This window comes from Symphalangus syndactylus, chromosome 10, assembly GCF_028878055.3.
Source record: "Symphalangus syndactylus isolate Jambi chromosome 10, NHGRI_mSymSyn1-v2.1_pri, whole genome shotgun sequence".
NCBI classification, from domain to species: Eukaryota; Metazoa; Chordata; class Mammalia; order Primates; family Hylobatidae; genus Symphalangus; species Symphalangus syndactylus.
The window spans coordinates 21,047,342-21,069,390 of record NC_072432.2 but is presented as its reverse complement, the minus strand read 5'-3'; the positions used below and the strand labels follow the sequence as shown (position 1 = coordinate 21,069,390).

Here is a 22,049-nt window from a genome sequence, read left to right as displayed (position 1 = left end):
GCCACCCATCGTCTGGGAAGTGAGGAGCGCCTCTGCCCGGCCACCCATCGTCTGGGAAGTGAGGAGCGCCTCTGCCCGGCCACCCCGTCTGGGAAGTGAGGAGCGCCTCTGCCCGGCCGCCCCGACCGGGAAGAAGTGAGGAGCGCGTCTGCCCGGCCGCCCCGTCCAGGAAGAAGTGAGGAGCGCCTCTGCCCGGCCGCCCCCGTCCGGGAAGAAGTGAGGAGCGCCTCTGCCCGGCCGCCCCGTCTGGGAAGTGAGGAGGGCCTCTGCCCGGCCGCCCCGTCCGGGAAGAAATGAGGAGCGCCTCTGCCCGGCCGCCCCGTCCAGGAAGAAGTGAGGAGCGCCTCTGCCCGGGCGCCCCGTCCGGGAAGAAGTGAGGAGCGCCTCTGCCCGGCCGCCCCGTCCGGGAAGAAGTGAGGAGCGCCTCTGCCCGGCCACCCACCGTCTGGGAAGTGAGGAGCGCCTCTGCCCGGCCACCCATCGTCTGGGAAGTGAGGAGCGCCTCTGCCCGGCCACCCCGTCTGGGAAGTGAGGAGCGCCTCTGCCCGGCCGCCCCGTCTGGGAAGTGAGGAGCGCCTCTGCCCGGCCGCCCCGTCCGGGAGGAAGTGAGGAGCGCCTCTGCCCAGCCGCCCCGACCGGGAAGAAGTGAGGAGCGCGTCTGCCCGGCCGCCCCGTCCGGGAAGAAGTGAGGAGCGCCTCTGCCCGGCCGCCCCCGTCCGGGAAGAAGTGAGGAGCGCCTCTGCCCGGCCGCCCCGTCTGGGAAGTGAGGAGGGCCTCTGCCCGGCCGCCCCGTCCGGGAAGAAATGAGGAGCGCCTCTGCCCGGCCGCCCCGTCCAGGAAGAAGTGAGGAGCGCCTCTGCCCGGGCGCCCCGTCCGGGAAGAAGTGAGGAGCGCCTCTGCCCGGCCGCCCCGTCCGGGAAGAAGTGAGGAGCGCCTCTGCCCGGCCGCCCTGTCCGGGAAGAAGTGAGGAGCGCCTCTGCCCAGCCACCCACCGTCTGGGAAGTGAGGAGCGCCTCTGCCCGGCCGCCCCGTCTGGGAGGTGAGGAGCGCCTCTGCCCGGCCACCCATTGTCTGGGAGGTGAGGAGCGCCTCTGCCCGGCCACCCATCGTCTGGGAGGTGAGGAGCGCCTCTGCCTGGCCACCCATCGTCTGGAAAGTGAGGAGCGCCTCTGCCCGGCTGCCCCATCTGGGAAGTGAGGAGCGCCTCTGCCCGGCCACCCATCGTCTGGGAGGTGAGGAGCGCCTCTGCCCGGCCACCCATCGTCTGGGAGGTGAGGAGCGCCTCTGCCCGGCCACCCATTGTCTGGGAAGTGGGGAGCGCCTCTGCCCGACCACCCATCATCTGGGAAGTGAGGAGCGCCTCTGCCCGGCCACCTATCGTCTGGGAAGAAGTGAGGAGCGTCTCTGCCTGGCCGCCCCGTCTGGGAAGTGAGGAGCCGCTCTGCCCGGCCGCCCCATGTCTGGGTAGAAGTGAGGAGCTCCTCTGCCTGGCCGCTCCGTCTGGGAGGTCTACCACGGAGGCCAGAAGCAATGTGGGGGCTGGACGTGGTGGCTCACGCCTGTGGTCCCGGCACTCTGGGGGGCGAGGCGGGTTGATCACTTCGGGCTAGGAGTTCGAGACCAGTCTGGCCAACTTGGCGAAACATGAATACAACAGACAAACCAACCAACCAACTCAATGACAACAAAACAGGTCTACCCTGGAGTCATACTCTAATTTTTTCTATTTTCCTCCCTTTCTGATCCTTTATCCCACTTTCTTTTTCTTCCTCTTCCTTCTCCCTCTTCTTTGTCAAATAGAGGATTGAGTTATTATCACTGATCCATATAAAGTCCCTCTCTCATTTATTTTAACTCCCACCCCCATTTCTATTCCCCGACTTCCCATGTGCAACCTTCCTAATATGTTTGATACGCATCTTTTTGTTTGTATGTATTTTTAGAAAATGTTTATTGTTTTTGTATGCAAAAAAAATTAATAAAAAAGAATACTTTGGTACAGCATTTTAAGTCTCAAAGAATTTCATAAGAATGAACATCAACTTTATAAAATCTAGTTAAGCAATAAAATATTAGTGCCATAGTCCCATGTTATGAATGAAAAATATAGATGATTAAATGCCATACTGTTAGTGACAGATCAAATTTGTGAAATTAAGATCCCTTCATTTCTAGTACCTCTCATATCGGACATGCCCAAAATTACTCTCCCCAACCAACTCCAATCCAACACCCCAATCTTACTTCCTTTCTCCTCTTTGAACATACCCAAACCCCAAATAACAGAACAAACGAATCCCTATCTCGTATATATCCCTTTTGTCCTGTCTTCTCTACTTTGCTGTGGCTGTTGTCTACTGGGGCTGATGGACATGAAATAATGAACACAGGATACCTACTTAAATTACGGTAAGTGCTAGGATAAAATTCTAAACATAGAGCAAGGAAAGCTGTGGTGTTAAGAAAACATTTGAATAGAGCCTGGGATGATGAGTGCGGGGGGTCAGACAGACAAAGGGGCCGGGGCCAACTTCTATATTCTAAGGTGTGTAGAAAATGCAGGTGTTCAAGGACCTCAGCTTGACTGCCAGACTTTGATAGTGAAATGAGATTGGCTTCGAGAAAAGACTGGGCTCAGATCGTGTCCAGTTTTACGGGTCATGGAAACGATTCTGGGATCTATTCAACATGCAGGGGAGAAGACATGAAAGGTTTCAGCTGAGGAGTAAATATAATCCAATTATGCTTGTAATCTAAAAGAAAAAAAGAGAACAAATCACACTGGCTGCCTATGTAGATTTGATTGGATAAGAGTAAGAAAGGATGGTATCACATATATCACTTTTCTCTTCATGTCTACCTCCTTGAAGGCAAGATCTATGTATTGTTATGTATTGTTCTTATTTATCTCCTTTACAAAGACTAGACCATGTGTTGCTCGTAATAGATTCATATGGGGAACAGCCTGACAGAAATAATTGGAATCTTTGGAGTCAAGATCCACATAAGTTCAAGTTCTGACTTCACAGACTCTCTATTCCTTAGGCTATGACAACCTCTCTGGTTCTTATTTGCTCATCTTTAAATGACACTAATATTAACTAACTCAAAATAATGTTCTGAAGATTGCATGAGCTAAATCATGAGAAATACTTAGATACATGGCAATAAATGGGAGCTTTCACTCAACGCGTAATATTTATTGAATGAGTCAATCATCAATCAGTATTTACCATTTTCCATCTTGTTTCATATGAACACTGACTGCATTTCATTAATGCAAGTGGTTTAATTCACAAATAATTAAGAGTAAATGAAATATGGTCACCTCTAGGAATCATCACAGATCCTTTCATAGTTTCGTGTCAAGGTATACAAAGGAGAAAATCATAAACAAAGCTTTGCAGTTCAGGTTGAAGATAATCAGGTTTTTATTTTTTCCTTTGAAAGAACATTTTTCTTTTAGGTACAAACTGATTCATAAAGGACTTGTCATCTCATTATGTCTTCTTCAAGGTATTAAAAGGCAGCATATTGTAATGCTTAAGAGCCTAGACTCTGGAGCCAGACCTCTTGGGTTTAAACCCTGACCTCACTACTTACTATCTCTGTGACCTTGGACAAGTTACATAGCATCTTAGTTCCTCCAATGTTTTTCAATCCTAAAACAAGGATGATGATGCTAATAGTATTGTCTACATCATGATTCTTGTGAGAATTCAGTGAGTTAATTCTGTGTATCCATAAAACAGTGCAAGGCCTGATATCTAAAAAATGCTGTTGGCTGTAACAAGAACCATTGAATTAGGAACCATCAAAGATAGTATTGGTAACTAGTGCCTTGAAAAAAGATCAAATCTAAAAATCACTGAAAATTTTACAAAGGAAACCGTAAAACATGCCAAATTATTATTTTTTCAATGTGGCATTAGGGGTATTGTTGGACTGGGTGTGGTGGCTCACACGCCTGTAATTCCAGCACTTTGGGAGGCCAAGGTCGGAGAATTGCTTGAGCTCAGGAGTTCTACACCAGCCTGGGCAACATAGTGAGACCTCCTCTCAAAACTACAAAAATTAGCTGGGCATGGTGGCATGCACCTGTAGTCCCAGTTTAGGAGGCTGGAAGGCTGAGGCAGGAGGATCGCTTAACCCTGTGAGGTCAAGGTTGAAGTAAGTCATGATTGCACCACTGCACTCCAGCCTTGGGTGACAGATTGAGATCTCGTCAAAAAAAAAAAAAAAAAAGAGTCTTGTTGGAAAGCTCTCACAAATAGCATTCAGTTTTGACCCAAGAAGATAAATAATGATGCATAAGAGTACATTGTAGGGAAAGATGGTAGAAAACAGTAGTGATTTTCCATCAGATCTCAGAAATATCTGAAAAATGGATTGGGTTTTAAGTGTTTTGAGGATATCTAAAATAAAAGGATATTTTGTGTTTTGAGAATATCTAAAATATCTCAAATAAAATGAAAAGTGTTTTGAGGATATCTAAACTATTTAAAATAAAATATCTAAAATAAAATATCTGAAAATGGATTGTTTTAAGTGTTTTGAAGATATCTAAAATAAAAGCACTATCGAGGAACATCGCAATCAGCTCACCAGACCACTCCGAATCCAGGACTGTGCATGTTCATGATTTACTTAATTAGACAACAGGGAATGGGAATTCTATTTTAAAAAAACAGTGAGCACTTCAATGTCCTCTAGATGATGGGTTCTTAATATGGATCCTCACACTGCTAGGTGGGACATGGATGGGCTTCACTGGATCGGAACCCCTAAAAATTTCATGCAAGATTTGATTGTGTATAATTTTTCTGGCAAGAGGATCCATAGCTTTCTTCCAATTTTCATACATGTTCATGACTCAAAAAAGGTTAAGAGCCTTTGTTGTCACTTTAGAATGAGGCGTAATGAGCTAAAACCTAAGAAAGTAATCTGTCGCTAACCAATTCCAGGAATGTAATTTGATGTGTTGGAAAGAATGTTGACTTTGCTGTCAATTTTCGACTTGTACTACTCACCAACTATGATTTCAACGGTGATAGAACCTTTCTAAGCTGCAAATGAAAGAAATATTTTTGCTTCTCACTAGTCAGGATGCTACTCAAGTCGTGTGTTCCCAGGTCAAGGATCTAAATTTTTCCTGATTATATTGATTATTAAAAACCTTGTGGCCATGTACAGTGGCTCAGGCCTGTAAGCCCAGCACTCTAGGAGGCCGAAGCAGGTGGATGGCTTCAACCCAGGAGTTTGAGACCAGCCTGGGCAACATAGTGAGACCCTGTCTCTACAAAATATACAAAAACTAGCCAGGCACGGTGGCATGCACCTGTGGTCTCAGCTATTCAGGAAGCTGAGGTAGGAGGATGGCTTGAACCCCGGAGGCTGAGGCTGAGGCTGCAGTGAGCCACGATGATCAGGCCACTATACTCCAGGCTGGGCGACAGAGTAAGACCATGTTTAAAAAAGAAAAAAAAAGGACCTTCTGAAGATTTCACCTTGAGTTATTGAAAAGGAAAAGTCTCCTATTTTTTCTTCCAACTGAATATTTTTTGTAGTTGAGTGACAGTTCAAACTTGCCTTAGACCCCAAGCAATTAAGCTGTCCTGATCTTTTATTAAAAAATTAGGAGCATCTTTACTCAATATTACATTTAATAACTCCTTAGAGTTGTGGTCATATGAGATTGCAGACTTCACAGTTACTGGGTGGGATGACTGATAATTTAAAAACAAAATTCCCGATATTTGTGGAATGGGAGGAGTCGTGGTTGCCATATTTCTCAAATGGCCCAATCCTCTAGAATCTGTCCTTACCGACAGGCCTGACCCTGAAATCAGTCACCCCTATTATATCTGATTGTGGTTTGTTTTTAGTGTCAGGAGAACTTAATTTATATCAAATAAAGATTATTGAAAACTGGACAGGGTACTACCAGTCCCATCAACTTTCCTGGCAGTCTATCCAGATTGCTTAGTTTTTCTGAACCCTGTTTTATGATTCAAGAGCATGCTTCCCCTGCTCTCCTACTGCTGTAGATGAATCATCCACGTTCCTGTCCGAGGCTCCCCTCTCTGCTTTGCACCTGATCCCATTCCCTCCCTTGACTCTGAGACGGAACCAGAACTGTAATTTTTATACTAGTACAAAAGATGTCACTATAGTAAAAGCTGGAAGAATCAGAGTAAGAGGTCTAATTTATAAATCACACGCAGACCCAAGAAGCCAGATTCATGAACTAGAGACTGAAGTGCAGAGAGACTCATAATGAAGACATAAAGTATGACAAAGTATGACTTCTGTTTTTCTGTTTTCTATTATCTGGAGAAGAAACAAAAGCTAATGGAACACTAAACGCAAAGCCCTGGCTTCAAACTTCCAACCCTCTACACATCAGCAATCCACAACCTTTTTGGTACCAGGGACCGGTTTCACAGATGTGGGGGTGAGGGATGGTTTTGGGATGAAACTGTTTCACCTGAGATCATCAGGCATTAGTTAGATTCTCAACAGGAGCGTGCAGCCTAGATCCCTTGCGTGCACAGTTCACAATAGGGTTTGCGCTCTTATGAGAATGTAGTACCACCGCTGATCTGACAGGAGGCAGGGCTCAGGCTGTAATGCGAGCAACGAGCAGTGGCTGCAAATACAGATGAAGCTTCATTCTGGCTCGCCTGAAGCTCACCTCCTACTGTGTGTGTGGCCGGGCTCCCAACAGGCCACAGACAGGTACTGGTTGATGGCCTGGTGCTTGGAGACCCCCGCTCTATATGATAGCCACTCATTTTACAAGCACTGTCTTTGCCACTTTTATTATATGGTGCGTGTGTGTGTGTGTGTGTGTGTGTGTGTGTGTGTGTGTGTAATTCCCCTTCTAAATGACTATTTTCATCCCCAGAATTGGTTGCTGGAGTTCCAAGAGGAGCACAGAATTTTGGATATGTGAGTACTTAGAGGGCGTTATAGGAATAGGGTATTCTCTTGTACAGATGCTCCTTGATGGAATTACATCCGAATAAACCCATCACAAATTGAAAATACTGTAAGTTGAAAACACATTTAATACACCTAATCCACCGAACATCATAGCTTACCTAACCTATCTGAAACATGCTCAGAACACTTACATTAGCCCACACTTCGGCAAAAGCCTATTGTAAAATAAAGTGTTTGTATCTCAAGTAAGAGTATCGTATCACATATTGCTAGTCTGGGAAAAGATCAAAACTCAAAATTCAAAGTATGATTATTATAGAATGTGTATCACTTTTGAACCACTGTCAGTTGAACCATCATAATTGAGGGACCATCTGTATACGCAAAGAAATGTTTCATTTTATGCAACTTTTAAGTCTTTTAAAACTTCCTTTATGAAGGAGTTCTTCCTCCTGATTCATGCTACTTGCTTACGAAAAAGGAAGGAAAACAGGTCAGATTAGATTTGCTCTGATCCATGTGCAGGACCAGCTGTGTAACTGATGAGACCTAGTGCAAAAAGAAAAAAAACAGGCCCCTTGTTCAAAAATTATTAAAAATTTCAGGACACCAACAGCAGACCATTAAACCAAGGGTGAGACCCATCTAAGCACAGGGTCCTGTGTGACTGCACAAGTCACATACCCACAAGGCTGTTCCTACCTGTGGGTATAATCCGGGAATAATTGTGGAGGATGCCATGGTTATGATCAACATCTTAATATGCCTCATACAGTAGAAATAAAGGCAATTGTTATTTCAGTTATTTTAATTAATCGCATTATTTAATTTTATTGTAAATTTAACTAATTGTAAATTTATTATTTGTTTCCACAACTGCTATAACATAGAATCACAAACTGGCTGGCTTCAAACAACATAAATTTATTTACTCACAGTTCTGGAGGCCAGAAGTCTGACATCAAATTGTGGGCAGGATGATACTCTCACCAGAGCATCTATGATAGGAGGGTTCTCCGTGCCCCCTTCCAGCCTCTGATGGTCCCTGGCATTCCTTGACTTGTGGCAACATCCCACCAGTCTCTGCCTCCGTCCTCATGTGGCCTTCTGCCCTCTGTATCTACCTCTGTCTTCTCCTCTTTTTATAAGGACATCAGTCATCGGACTTAGAGCCTACCAGGATGATTTCATCTTGAGATCCTTAACTAATTTCATCTGCAAAGACCCTATTTCCAAATAAAGTCTTATTCTGATGTTCTGGGTAGATATGAAATTTTGGGGTGATACTATTCAAACCCATTATTACGAAATTAGGAAAAGCAAATAAATAGATCTTCTGAAAGAAAAACATTTTAAATAAAGTTCACCTTCTACAAAAGTATCTAGAAAGGTTGGCTAAGTAGAATTAAAAGGAATATTTTTGCCATGTGGATAGCATTTTAAAATCTAATATTTCTTGCAAACAACCATAATGATCAATTTATCATAGCGTAAGAACAGAAATGGATTTAGACAAAAATCCTGATTAAATCAACTAATCATCAAGTTAATTGCTCTCAATATTCTTGAATTCAACTTTTATTTCTCCAGCTAAGATTAATAAGCATGCGTTTTGTCTGAAAGCATCCCAGATTTAACCATAAACAAAAACTTTAATTGGCTTTTTTTTTTAATAAGATCATTCTGTGGGCTTTCATTTTTGTTTTACATTTAGCTAACCATTTATCAGACTTTACAAAAAATTTTAAATGATTCAAGTTGTAGTTTTAAAAAAGGGCCCGAATTCTATGACAAATGGTGTAACCTGTTTAATTTCTATGATTTCAGGTTTCAATCATTAACTCTACGGATATGACGTTTATTCAGAATTTCACTGGCGAACAGGTAGAGACATTTTAATATCAAATAAATAAAATCACTCTGGGTTACCAGTAGACTATAATATTCATATCAGTTATTCATCCATTCAACAAATATTTAATGAGCAGCTACTATGTACTGGAAACTGTCCTAGGCACTGGGGATGCAATCATGCATCAGACAGACAGATCTCACCCAGCTCTCAGGCAGCAGTGAGGCAGCAGGGGAGGGAGAGGAAGGGACAGTTTATTAACAAGCAAATAAATGTCCATGATAATTTCAGATTGTGAACCATGATTTAAAGAAAATAAAGCTGAGTGATATAAGACGGGAGGGAGGTGGCAAGGAAGCCCTTGGATGGGGTGATCAGGAGGCCTCTGAGGTGCCAATGTCTGGGCTGAGATGTGAATGACATGACAGAGCCAACTATGCCATCTTATCCAGAACCTTCCAGGCAAGGGAAGGCTAACATGAAGCCTTTCAAACAAGAACCAGCCAGACATGTGTGAAGAGCAGAGTGAAGGCCACAGTCTCTGTAAGCGAGAGAGATGTAGGAGCTGAGGATGGAGGGGACAGGGGCTACTTATGGGAGACTGGTAGGGGAGGTGGGTGGTGCTTGGGATTAGAAGTTTTTTTCTAAGAACAACGGGAAGTGGTTTTGTATTAACATGAATCTTTCAATAGTCTATAAAGGCCTGAAGTTTTTGATGTAAGATATGGGAAGAAGGTCACTGTAAAAAGGGCCTGGACTTCTGCAGCTGACAGATTAGACTTCCAGTTCCCACTGCACCGCTCAGGAACTGTGTGAGACCACAGGAAAATTATCTGACCTCTTTGAGACACTTGGCAAAAGAAGAATAAAATGTTGATCTTCCAAGCTCCCTTTAAGAATCAAATAAATCAAGGATTGTAGATTACTTAGAAGATTCCCTGGCACCTAACAACTCCTCAAGAAATGCTAATTCCTTTCCATCCTGTTTCCTGTCTCCTGCCTTTTGATCAAACAAAAGCCACTAAATTCCCATGTGCCATTAAATCTTCTATAATTTGAGATGCATGCGAATACGTGTGCTTATGATGATCATAAACTATTGCATCTCTATTTCGGTAAGATATAGATTCAGGCCTCCATGTTTGAATGCAGGACAAATTTAAAATAAATCGATTCCTTGTGTTTGTAACTTATATGTGACTATTTACAAACAGAACTACACATTTAATTTTAAACTAAATATGAACAAAGCTGTGGAAGTAATACATTAAAAATTAACCATGTTAATTTAATTTGAAGAGGAGAGAAAAATCAATTGCCTGGAGAAACAAATTCAATTCACAACTGGCTTCCCTTAGACAGAAGCACCAACTCAGTATTTAAAGAAATGTGGCTCACACCTGTAATCCCAGCAGTTTGGAAGGCCAAGGCAGGAGGATCGCTTGAGGCCAGGAGCTCACCACCAGCCTGGGCGACACAGTGAGACCACTGTCCCTGTTAAAAAAAAAAAAAAAAAAAAAAAAAGTAAGAAAAGAAAAAGAAACCAGCAGGTTTTTAAAATAAACACAAAATGATTTTGACATCTTTTTGCTATAATTTGGGGCCTTAGTCTATTACTCTGAAATTTTCAACAAACATTTTATATCTCCTGATATTCTTTTGGAAGGTTTGGAGAAATCAGACTGAGATGAACAAGAAGTTGAATAGATATTGAACTGTTTCAAACAACTATTCCTAAGTGGTGGTAATTAATAAGTGAATGACAATCTAGCAGTGCTTCTCCTTTGCCCAGATCTGTTTACTTTTTATCATTAGAAACTTTTTAAACATTGCTAAATTTAGTCTTTCTATACCTTCTTCTCCTCAATACCACCTAGTTCTGTAATCCTGAACCTCAGAAGGTGATAAACGATGAAATTTCATAAATGATGAAATTCCTCTGAGTAAAGGCCACACACCACCACACCAAGAGTAAGAATTTCACTATCTATGTTTGGAACAGAGAAAAGAGGTGTGAGAGTTGAGTTGTTACATGCCACTTGTTAACTCATGTATTCATTTTCTCTGCAAAGAGCATTTGGCACCTGGCACCTACTTTGGTCCAGACACTGTTCAGGAAGTTCAGATAGAACAGCAAACAAAACAGACCAAAGTCTCTGCCTCCTGGGCATATGCTTTCTAAGGGATTGCGTGTTCATTAAATGAGGACATGATGGAAGCTGCGTCACCTCAAACATTGCATGGCACACTATGGAAGCAAATTGGCAAGCTGAAACTATGGGTCAAATATGATGAAAGCATAAATCCTGAAAAGATTATAAATCCAAAAACATAGGTTTAAAAAGAAAAACTGCAGAGATAAAACGGGGAGAGGCCAGGTGCGGTGGTTCACACCTGTAATCCCAGCACTTTGGGAGGCCGAGTGGGTGGATCACCTGAGGTCAGGAGTTCGAGACCAGCCTGGACAACATGGTGAAACCTCGTCACTACTAAAAATAGAAACATTAGCTGGGCATGGTGGCGGGCACCTGTAATCCCAGCTACTCGGGAGGCTGAGGCAGGAGAATTGCCTGAATCCAGGAGGTGGAGGTTGCAGTGAGCCAAGATCACGCCACTCTACTCCAGCCTGGGCAACAGAGCAAGACTCCATCTCAAAAAAAAAATTTAAAAAAAAAAGGTGGGGAGACTGTGGTACACTACGTACACTCATGGAAAAGGTTTAGGAGATTTTGTTGACGATGAGCCAATACAAATTGATAATGAGATGTGGGTTCCCCCGACATGAAAACTTTTTATGCTTCCTCTGAAGCAGGAAGCGTAAATCTTACCTAACTCTTCTTTTGTCATCAGTGCACTCACAAGTGTCATCTGTGTTTTGGTACCACGTATCATATCTCTAACATAGAGAGGTTGGATGGTGAGCCAAGTGAAAATATTTTCTTTTGAGACAGGGTCTCTCTCTGTCACCCAGGCTGGAGTGCAGTTGTGTAATCTCAGATCACTGCAGCCTTGACCTCCCCAGGCTCAGGTGATCCTCCCATCTCAGCTCCCCAGTTTGCTGGGGCTACACGTGCCACCATGCCCTGCTAATTCTGTTTTATTTTTTGTAGAGATATGGTCTCACCATATTGCCAGGGTTGGTCTTGAACCCCTGGACTCAAGTGACCCTCCTGCCTGGGCCTCCCAGAATGCTGGGATTATAGACATGAGCCACCGTACCCAGCCTGAAAATATTTTCATACAACATCATATGGAATTGGAATTAGATTCCTTCTGTGAGATTCAAGATTGCTGAACTTGGTGGGATTAAGTGCTAGAAGTTATGGAAGAGCCAGATTTAGCAGTGAACATTCCGATAGCTGTGTCCACAAATTAAATGGGCTGATTGCTGAACATCCCCAGAGGATGTCCAAGCAGATGTCAGGATTATTATGGGGAAAATTATTCACTGGGTCAGGGGTTAGACTAAATGAGGCAAAAGGACCCTGGCCACTTCCAAGAATCTATGAGTTTCAATGCAAAAATGTACCACAATGAGATGAATCTTTCAGGAATGATAGAGACATGACATTTTGGATACAAAATGTCATCTCCTGATTTTCCTTTGCAGATGGCATCTTATTTTGGATATACCATTGTCGTATCAGATGTTAACAGTGATGGGTAAGTTTATAGACCTCTCTCATATACAATATGTTACATTCATCCATAAAGATGTTATATTTTCCCTTCACAAAATACATCCTTCGTTACTGCCTCAACAAGATAGAGGCTTTCTTATTCTCAACTTTTTTGGTTCAGGACAAGAAGATGCATCTATTAAATAATGCTCTGTCATCCGATTTTGTCCTTACAGAGATTTTCCACATTTGCTGCTTCGAGAAGAGGACTATTTTATTTCGTTTTATTTTTAATTTTATAAAGTCTTCAGTCATTCAAAATTCATAGCCATTCAGAACATTCGTCTATCTCTCTTCATTCCTAGAATTTTCACCTAGCATGTGATACATTCATAAAACATTTGCACATAAATGGATTTTTTAATTGCTTTAAAAATGTACTGTACTAGTAACAGCCATGGGGAAGATGAAATTGTTATTTTTCAGATTACAGTAGTAAATTACAGTTGAACATGAACCAAACAGCACGGTGAATTTTGGTTGTGTTTAAGTCATTACTTCAAAAATAAATTATGATTAAATACCCCTTTGATTCACTAAAAGGACCTGACAGGTAAATTAATGAATTATTAAATTAAAAACCATTAGATTGAGATGTATCGATTATCCACCCAAAAATATTATTGGATCACCCACCATGTTCCAGGCTTTGTTCTTGGTGCCCAGAATACACAGGTGAATAAGACAGATGGGGTCTCTCAGGGATGTCACATTTTCACAGAAAGCAAATATCTGAAGAATACTTACTTTGTTCTAGGCAATGGGCTAGGCACTTTAGCTATACTTATGCTAGGTATTTTCTGTGACCTTCGTATAGCTTCATATAGTCAATGGACTTTGTATTAATTGTGTCATGGCATTTGACTGGAGATAAATTTCATACCTTTTGTACCTGTTGGGAAATATCTTTCTATTATTCTTTCATTGAACATAAACTCGAGCATCTACCATGCACTAACAGGCACTGTTCTAGGTGCAGAGAAATCCATAACTTCATGAAGATTATACTAGAGTTAGGAAGTTTGGTGCTACAGACAAAAATTAAATGAGTAAAGAGTATGTTAGATGGTTATAAGTACTATGGAGACAACGAAAACAAAAGGGCCGAAAGCAACCAAGTAGATGAATACATAAACAAACACTGGTACATCCTGATAATTCAGTTTTATTCAGTGCTAAAAAGGAAATGAGCTATCAGGCCATGAAAACACACAGAGGGGCTGGGTGCGGTGGCTCACGCCTGTAATCCCAGCCCTTTGGGAGGCTGAGGCGGGTGGATCACCTGAGGTCAGGAGGTCGACACCAGCCTGGCCAATGTGGTGAAACCCCGTCTCTACTAAAAATACAAAAAATTAGCGGGGCATGGTGGCAGGTGCCTGTAATCCCAGCTACTTGAGAGGCTGAGGCAGGATAATCCCTTAAACCCGGGAGGCAGAGGTTGCAGTGAGCCGACATGACACCATTGCACTCCAGCCTAGGCAACAGAGCGAGACTCTGTCTCAAACAAAAAGAAGAAGAAAATAAAAAGAAAACACACAAAGGAACTTTAACTGCATATTGCTAAGTGAAAGATGCCAGTCTGAAAGATCTACATTCTATATGATTCCAACTCTATGACATTCTGGAAGAGGCAACACTATGGCATCAGGAACAAGGCAGTGTTTCCCAGGGGTTCTGATGGAGGGAGTTATGAACAGGTGAAGAACAGGATTTTTAGGGCAGTGAAATGACTCTGTATGATACAGTAATAGTGGATATGTGTCCTTATATATTTGTTAAAACCCATAGAAGATTTGATACCAAGAGTGAATTCAATGTAAACCATGGCCTTTGGTTGATAATGACATATGAATGTAGGCTTGTTGATTGGAATGAATGTGCCCCTCTGATGTGATGGTGTGGGAGGTTGCAGGTTAGGGAGAGGGTAATGGGAGAACTCTGTACTTTCTGCTCAAATTTGCTTTGAATCTAAACAATCTAAAACTGCTCTAAAAAATAAAGTCTATTAATTAAACTTGTTAAAATAGAGAGGAGAGATAGGGAGTATTTGAAGGGATACAATCCCCAATTGGGTAGATCATGAAGGTCTCAGGATTAAGATTCCAGCTAAGGAAACACCTAAGGGAGGTAAGGACCAGCCATGGTGATCTAAGAGGGAGGGAGGAAGGAGTGTTCCCCGTGGAAGAGCGAAAAGTGCATATTCCCTGAGGCGGGAGCTCCAGGCATATTCAAGAACCAGCAGAGAGCTATGGAGCCTGAACCATGGGGAGCTGGATCATGAAGGTGTTCAGGTCACTGCATTTACTCTAAACTGCCACACACAGTGCCACACAAACTCTGCCATGGACTAGAACAAGTCCATTTCCAAGAAGGCTACAACGTCCTGTGAGCCATGGGGATTCCAGGTGAGCAGTACCAGCTCAGGCTTCGTTGTTATCAGCTGTGCTCTGTCTACCAGCTCTAGATGGTCAGAGAGCCTTCTGGAACCCTACTACCATGCACCAGGGGAGGCAGGACAGTGGCTTGGAGGGCAATGAAATGACTCTGTATGAGCAATAGCAGTGGAGGGAGATTGCAGTGTTTGCACTTTGCATGTATTTCGAAGTTATAGTTGAATGCCAATCTTATCCTGAAAGCAGTTAATTTAAAAATTAACTGCCTTCATCTTCAGTTATCTAAGTTTTAAAAATAAAGTGGCTATTAGGACTGTCATTCAAGATTTCCAATGTAGGTGGACTGTAATTGTAAGTCATTTGGAAAGAAAATAGCTAAAGAACTTGAAGGCCAGACGTAGCAGGCCATCCAGTTTTCATAATGCTTACAAAAACAAGGTTTCTAAAAAAGCTCCAAAATCTCATCAGGAAAAAAAAGAAAAACCCCACTGTGGCCTTTCAGATACGCACAGACACAATTCTTCCCACTGACGGCCACACAACAAGCACCAGGGGCTCTTCCCGTGCTATACGGATTCACTCCACGTGTTCTCTTCCACGGGCCACTCCTGTTTTGAATCCTCAGGACTTTGCCCAAGTTTCGCCTTATGCCCCGCAGGGCACCGTCCTTCCTGGAAACATGCGCATTCTAGTCTATAGCAAACTTTTGTGACAGTGTTTATAGTACTTTTTTTTTTGCCATGTTAAAGAAAAAAAATTGTGGGAAAAGGACCTCATTGGCTTCCTGTTGATCAAAACAACATGGTACTAACAAACACAGAACTGTTATAATGTAATAATTTCTTCTTTCTTGAAGTTCTTAAAAATTGCTATGCACACTATTTTTTTACTACGTAGTATTTTCTGAATTCTTTAGACTGCGTTGAAGGATATTTCCATTAATTTACTAATGCTGTTCATAAAGGTGAAGTGCCCACAGATTCTCAGTATATCATTTGCTGTTTTTAATTACTTAGATGCTATGCAAATTCAAGGTCCTATTATATATAACTATGCTCTGGAAGTAATTGAGATTGGCCAAAGATGCCAGATAGACAACTCAAGTGAAGTCTGAAATTACAACAATGATGACATATATAATAGATTTCATAGGGTTTAAAAAATCACTTGGCTAGGTCATTGCTCATGGTTCAGAAGTGAGAACTTCCCTGCACACACATTTATGGGCTTGAACCAGACTCTCCTTTCCTCAAGCTGGAGGTAGTTAAGCACATTTGTGCACAAGGCTATCTAGTGGACATTGTTGGAAAACATATATTCTTTGAAAACTAGGCAACAAAAACAAGGTCCCTAAAAGAGCTCCAAAATCTCAACATCACGAAAAAAAAAAAAAAAAAAAAAAGACAGCATCAATAAGTGACCAGATAAGTTAACTGGTGGAAATTTTCCCTGATATTTTTCTATGAAGAAAAATCTCCCACTATGATCGAGTGGACTGCAAACATTTAGACTTAACTGTTGCGTGCATGCTGGTTGATGGTTAATACTGTCAAGCCTGTGACAGTTTTGAAAATATAAACAAGCTGGGGAAATTATCTTCAGTTTCCTTAAGACTTCCAGTACTACAAACTCTGTCAATGTAAGCTTTGTTAGGAATTTCTGAACAAACTTGTTAACAACAAATGGAGATGGTATTTTTCATCTCGTGCCCCAACAAGCGAATACGTCTTTTTTTTCTTATGGCTTTTGAGCCTTATAGTAGTTATACTACTTCAGAAATTCACTGAATTACAATTTAATCCATTAGATATTTCCACGCTACCATTGTTTCTAACCTCTGCAGGACCAAAAGGAGCCAAATTTAAACAGATTCTTAGTGGTTAACTTGAGAATAATTTACAGAAAAATCCAATTGAAAGGAAACAGCTTAGGGAGCTATATTTTTCTGCTAGATTTAGTCCAAGTATGTTCATTCATACAGGATATATCATTATGATTCAATTAGTAGAAAACTCTAAAAAATTAAACCATAAAGAGGTTGTAAATTAATTGCTGTAATGTAATTGAAGTGATTTAGTTCTTGCCTATCAAACAATTAGGTTGATTTGATATTTACTATATAGTCCACTAATCTGTATTCTCTTAATAAATAACTAAATTCTGAATATTAGTCATGAGCATTAGCACGCAAAGTGTACTACTGGGAAAAAAAAAAGAAACAGAAAAGTTTCTATGTTAAAGCAATACATGGCTTAGCCTGTTTTTTGTTGCTATAACTGAATACCTGAGACTGGATGATTTATAAAGAAAAGAAATGTATTTCTTACACTTCTGGAGGCCAGAAGTCCAAGGTCAAGGGGACACATCTGGTGAGGGCTTTCTTGCTGGTGGGGACCCTCTGCAAAGTCCTGAGGTGGTGCCAGGCATCACATGTCGTGGGAGGCAAGAACATTCCAGCTCTGTATTCCATTCCTCTTCTTACAAATCCACGAGTCCCATTTTGGGGCTCCACCTTGATGGCCTTATCTAATCCTAATTACCTACTAAAAGTTTCACCTCCAAATGCCATTAATATATGCATCTGAAGATTAAGTGTCCAATACATGAAATTTGAGGGACACATTAAAAGCATAGTAACTTACGCACACTGTTGGGTTGCCTAAAACATGAACCCAGGTGTGTGATTTTTTTTGCTGCCTTCATAGTTGTGTCTTTTCCAGAGTGTCATGCAGTTGGAATCATACATCAGGTAGCCTTTTCAGATAGGCTTCTTTAACTGAGCAATGTACATTTGAGGTTCCTCCGTGTCTTTTGATGGCTTGATAGCTCATTTCTTTTCATTGCTGAATACGATTACATTGTATGATGTACCACGATTTGCTTATCCAGTCACCTATTGAAGAGTATCTTGGTTGCTTCCAAGTTTGGGCAATTATTCTATGCACATTTTTGTGCATAGTTTTGTATGTATATCTGTTTTAAATGCATTTGAGTAACTGCCAAGGAGTGTAATTTTGTGATTGTGTGGTAAGCCTATGTTTAGCATTGTAAGAAACTGCTAGACTGTCTTCCAAAATGGCTGTATCATTTTGTATTCCCATTAGCAATTAATTAGAGTTGTTCTACATCCTTGCCAATGTTTGGAGCCATCAGCATTTTGGATTTTAGCCATTCTAAGAGATGTGTAGTGATATCTTATTGTGGTTTTAATTAGCAATTCCTAATGACATATTATATTGAGGGTCTTCTCATAAGCTTGCTTGCCATCTATCTTTTTTGATGAGATGTCCATTCAAATCTTTTGCTCAATTTTTTTTTTTTTTTTTTTTGAGACAGTCTCACTCTGCCATCCAGTGGTGTGATCTCGGCTCACTGCAACCTCTGCCTCCTGAGTTCAAGTGATTCTCCTGCCTCAGCCTCCAGAGTAGCTGGGACTACAGGCATGCAACACCATGCCCAGCTAATTTTTGTATTTTTAGTAGAGATGGGAGTTTCACCATATTGGCCAGGCTGGTCTCGAACTCCTGACCTCATGATCTGACCACCTCGGCCTCCCAAAGTGCTGGGATCACAGGCATGAGCCACTGCGCCTGGCCTTGCCCAATTTTTAATTGGCTTATTTTCTTATTGTATATCATGTACACATAATATTGATTGTAACAATGTATAGTATATAATATATAATAATGATGTATGTTATTCTTACATATTTTTTCTTCATGGGGTTAATTTTTAAGAATTCTTTGTACATTTTACTTTTACAATTAAATTTGTTGGAATGCCCCTAGCACCATGCATGTCTAGACACTCACTCTACCCTCACTCTACTCGGGGACACTTGGTTTGGTTCACAACACCTGCACCTAGAGAGCCCACCTCAGGATCCCACCCAGGTCTAACGCCATCTCCTCCATGGAACCTTCCTTAGTTCCCTCAGTCTCTCCCTGGTCCAGGACACCCAGCATTAATTTCATTGTCTCATATTTTTCCCAATCTGCCTTGTTTATAGTAATATGGGTAGTCACTTAACCTCATTTGTAAGTTATTAGGGAATGAATTGGTTGACCTAATAGTCATCATTGCATTAAATCCACTTATCAAAGTACCTCAAACATAAGAAATACACAGGATGCCTGTTGATTCAGACTGAAGATAATAGATATATACCACAAGGCAGGCCAGAAATTGGAGAGAGGGTAGGTTAGAGTGATGTTGGAGTGTCATGTAGACTGTTCAGATCTTGAAGAAAGTTTCTTGTTCTCAGTAACCGTTCCCACCTCATCCCTGACTTTTGATATAAACTATATCAAAAATGTATATGAGCCACTTGATATGGAATCTGTTAATATATATTTGTAATTTATACTTATTGATTTTATGTTATTACTGTTATTGATATATCTTAATTTTGTAGATATTAATATATTGTATATTAATATAGTATTGTTTCTTGACCTTTATATTTATGATATACTCAATTTATATAATTTTATACATTCACACATGAATGTATTTATATATTGTTATATTCATATACCTGAATATATTGTTATATTCATATACCTGAATATATTGTTATATTCATATACCTGAATATATTGTTATATTCATATACATGATTATAACTAAATTATATTAATATTTTAATCAGTTTGCTTGGCAAACTTCAGCATATTACCTAATCTACATAGGCATTACAGTCAAATGCAAATATATGTTCCTGCCTCAGGTCACTCTTGAGATTTTGCATCTGCCAAGGCACTGTATCTGCAGACAAACTTTAGTAGAGGCCATTAATTTAGATCAAATTATATATATATATATATATTTTGTTTTTTGGTTGGTGTGACTTGTAAAATTTTAAAATAGAAATTATACATTCTATGTTTTTAAAAAATCAAATCACTTAGAAGGCTTATAGTGAAGTTTCCCGTTCTAGTCCTCTTCCTGCCCATCTGGCTCTGTGAAGGAAACACGCATAACCACTTTTTAATTTTTTCTCCAGGAGGTTATATCTTTCTCTCTAAATAATTTGCTTGAATATCTCTTGAAAATTTTTTAACCTTAAAAAATTACATATTAGTTTTTTGCTATAATCTATGTATCCAAAGAATTTAAATTTTTATTTGGGCTGAAAAGTTGTTTGCTACCTTTCTAGCCAGCTTGATACACCTCTCTAATCTCTGTTTTATTTAAATTGAGCTAACAAAAGGAAAGGGAAGGACAAAATTGATTTTCAACATTACTGCATAAAAACTGAATAATTTAAATGTATAGTTATATTAATTGCAGACAAACTTTAATCTATTTTTACAAAAAGCTATTTTGTTCTTTCTCGATACGTTTTCTTTGTGCAAGTACAGTTTCTGGAAATGCACTAAAAAGCTGAAAATGGTGAAATATCTGTGGTTTTCTTAAAGTAGACATTTTTAGCATAGCTAAAACGTTCAGTGTGATAATTTAACAACTCTTATTTTCTTACAGCATTCGATTCCATAGACATAACAAAGCAGCGAAAGCAATCTGATGATTGTAAAATAACCCTCAGAAAAGGAAAAATACCAATGGAAATTTACTAGTCTAGTTGATTACAAATAACCCAAAGTGACTCTCCTCTCTGCCAGCGCGCTGAGCTGCTTTCTTTGTTCCTTACAGACTGGATGATGTCCTGGTTGGGGCACCTCTCTTTATGGAACGTGAATTTGAGAGCAACCCCAGAGAAGTAGGGCAAATCTACCTGTATTTGCAAGTGAGCTCTCTCCTCTTCAGAGACCCCCAGATCCTCACTGGCACCGAGACATTTGGCAGATTCGGTAGTGCTATGGCGCACTTAGGAGACCTGAACCAAGATGGATACAATGGTAATTTAAACCAAAGCGTGGAAGTCATTTATGTGTCATCACCACTGCATAAAGGAGACCATGCCTGTTTTATTCAGCATGGCGTGTGTGGGTACACTTATTATTACTGATCTTTAATAAACTATCACATATCTCAAGCCAGCTTTACGTTTATACATTTTGACTAATATAAATATTACATGGAAATTTCCTTTCTCACCTTTCTGAAAATTTTTATTTCAAATCTCACAAGATTACAATGCAACACAGAGGGAAAAATCTGTAATATAATTTGTTTCAATCCTAAATTTAGTATAATTCGTCTCATTGTAGAAGACACATTCAGTTATCAGAAACATCAGAAAAACCTCATTATGCAATGTCAAAACCATACGACCTCAGAGCTCAGTCTTCAGAGCTCCAGGTAATGGTCTGAGGGTGTTACTGCATTTTGAAAACCTCTAAATGAATTTTAAGAGACATTGGAAGGCCACAGGTACTCCAGGTTACACTAAAAATAAGTACATTTAGGTTTCTGCAAACTTCAAAATAACATCTCAAATGTTCGACTTTAGCCTTCTCTGCTTATAAGTGCTGTTTACTTGCAGAAATATTTCTTATTCAGTTTTAAGAATTAAAACTTTAAAGCCAAAGTTAATACAAAAATAGTCATTGCTCTGACATCCAAGCAATTTTCTCACATTTGATGTTGGCTATCCTGTAATAGCTCTCAGTACAGGCAGGAATTATTTTTAAAATTGATGTTTGGATTTGGTGACTTAAAGATAACTAGGAAACCTTCCATATGTCAAGACAAATAAATACATGTTGATATATTAGCAAGTATCCTGACTTCTGATTAGCCTACATGGGTTATATATAGGTTATGATGAATTTTAATTGGTATGTAAGCTTCACATTAGTTTCAATATTTGCAACAAAGCAGCATTAAACTCGTAGCTTAGGCTTGTAGTTCTTTAGGTCAGAATTTATGAAACCCCTCCAAGTACCCTCTCCTCAGAAAAACACACCTTCACACAAAAGTTTGCATACATTTTCAGGATCTTTAAGTTAAGAACCGAGTATAGTGAATTTCTTGATTGAACTCAAGGAAGTAACAGGAACTTGCTGTAACAAAGTAGCCTTGGAAGTATTCACATCAGATTAGTATTCATTAGTATATCTGGCAAATGTTACTGTACTCTTATGCATTCTTTGAAAAAAGTTCTCAGCAACATATGGTTAGTAAATTTTAAAGTACCATAAAACAAACTACATGTAAAAAGCTTGTGGTTCCAGGGAAATTTTTTAAAGGCAAGCTTACCTTTAAGTGACTTGC

General features: G+C 40.5%; 1 protein-coding gene across 2 annotated transcripts in view; it reads left to right on the top strand.

Moving 5' to 3' along the window:
- Positions 1-22,049, top strand: part of ITGA8 (integrin subunit alpha 8) — a 196,554-nt gene that overhangs the window by 50,101 nt on the left and 124,404 nt on the right. For both annotated transcript variants that reach the window (XM_055296660.2, XM_055296659.2), the window contains 4 exons: positions 6,908-6,951; positions 8,773-8,829; positions 12,408-12,460; positions 20,526-20,731. In XM_055296660.2, the coding sequence (XP_055152635.1) occupies positions 6,908-6,951; positions 8,773-8,829; positions 12,408-12,460; positions 20,526-20,731 (360 nt within the window). The remainder of the gene's footprint in view (positions 1-6,907; positions 6,952-8,772; positions 8,830-12,407; positions 12,461-20,525; positions 20,732-22,049) is intronic.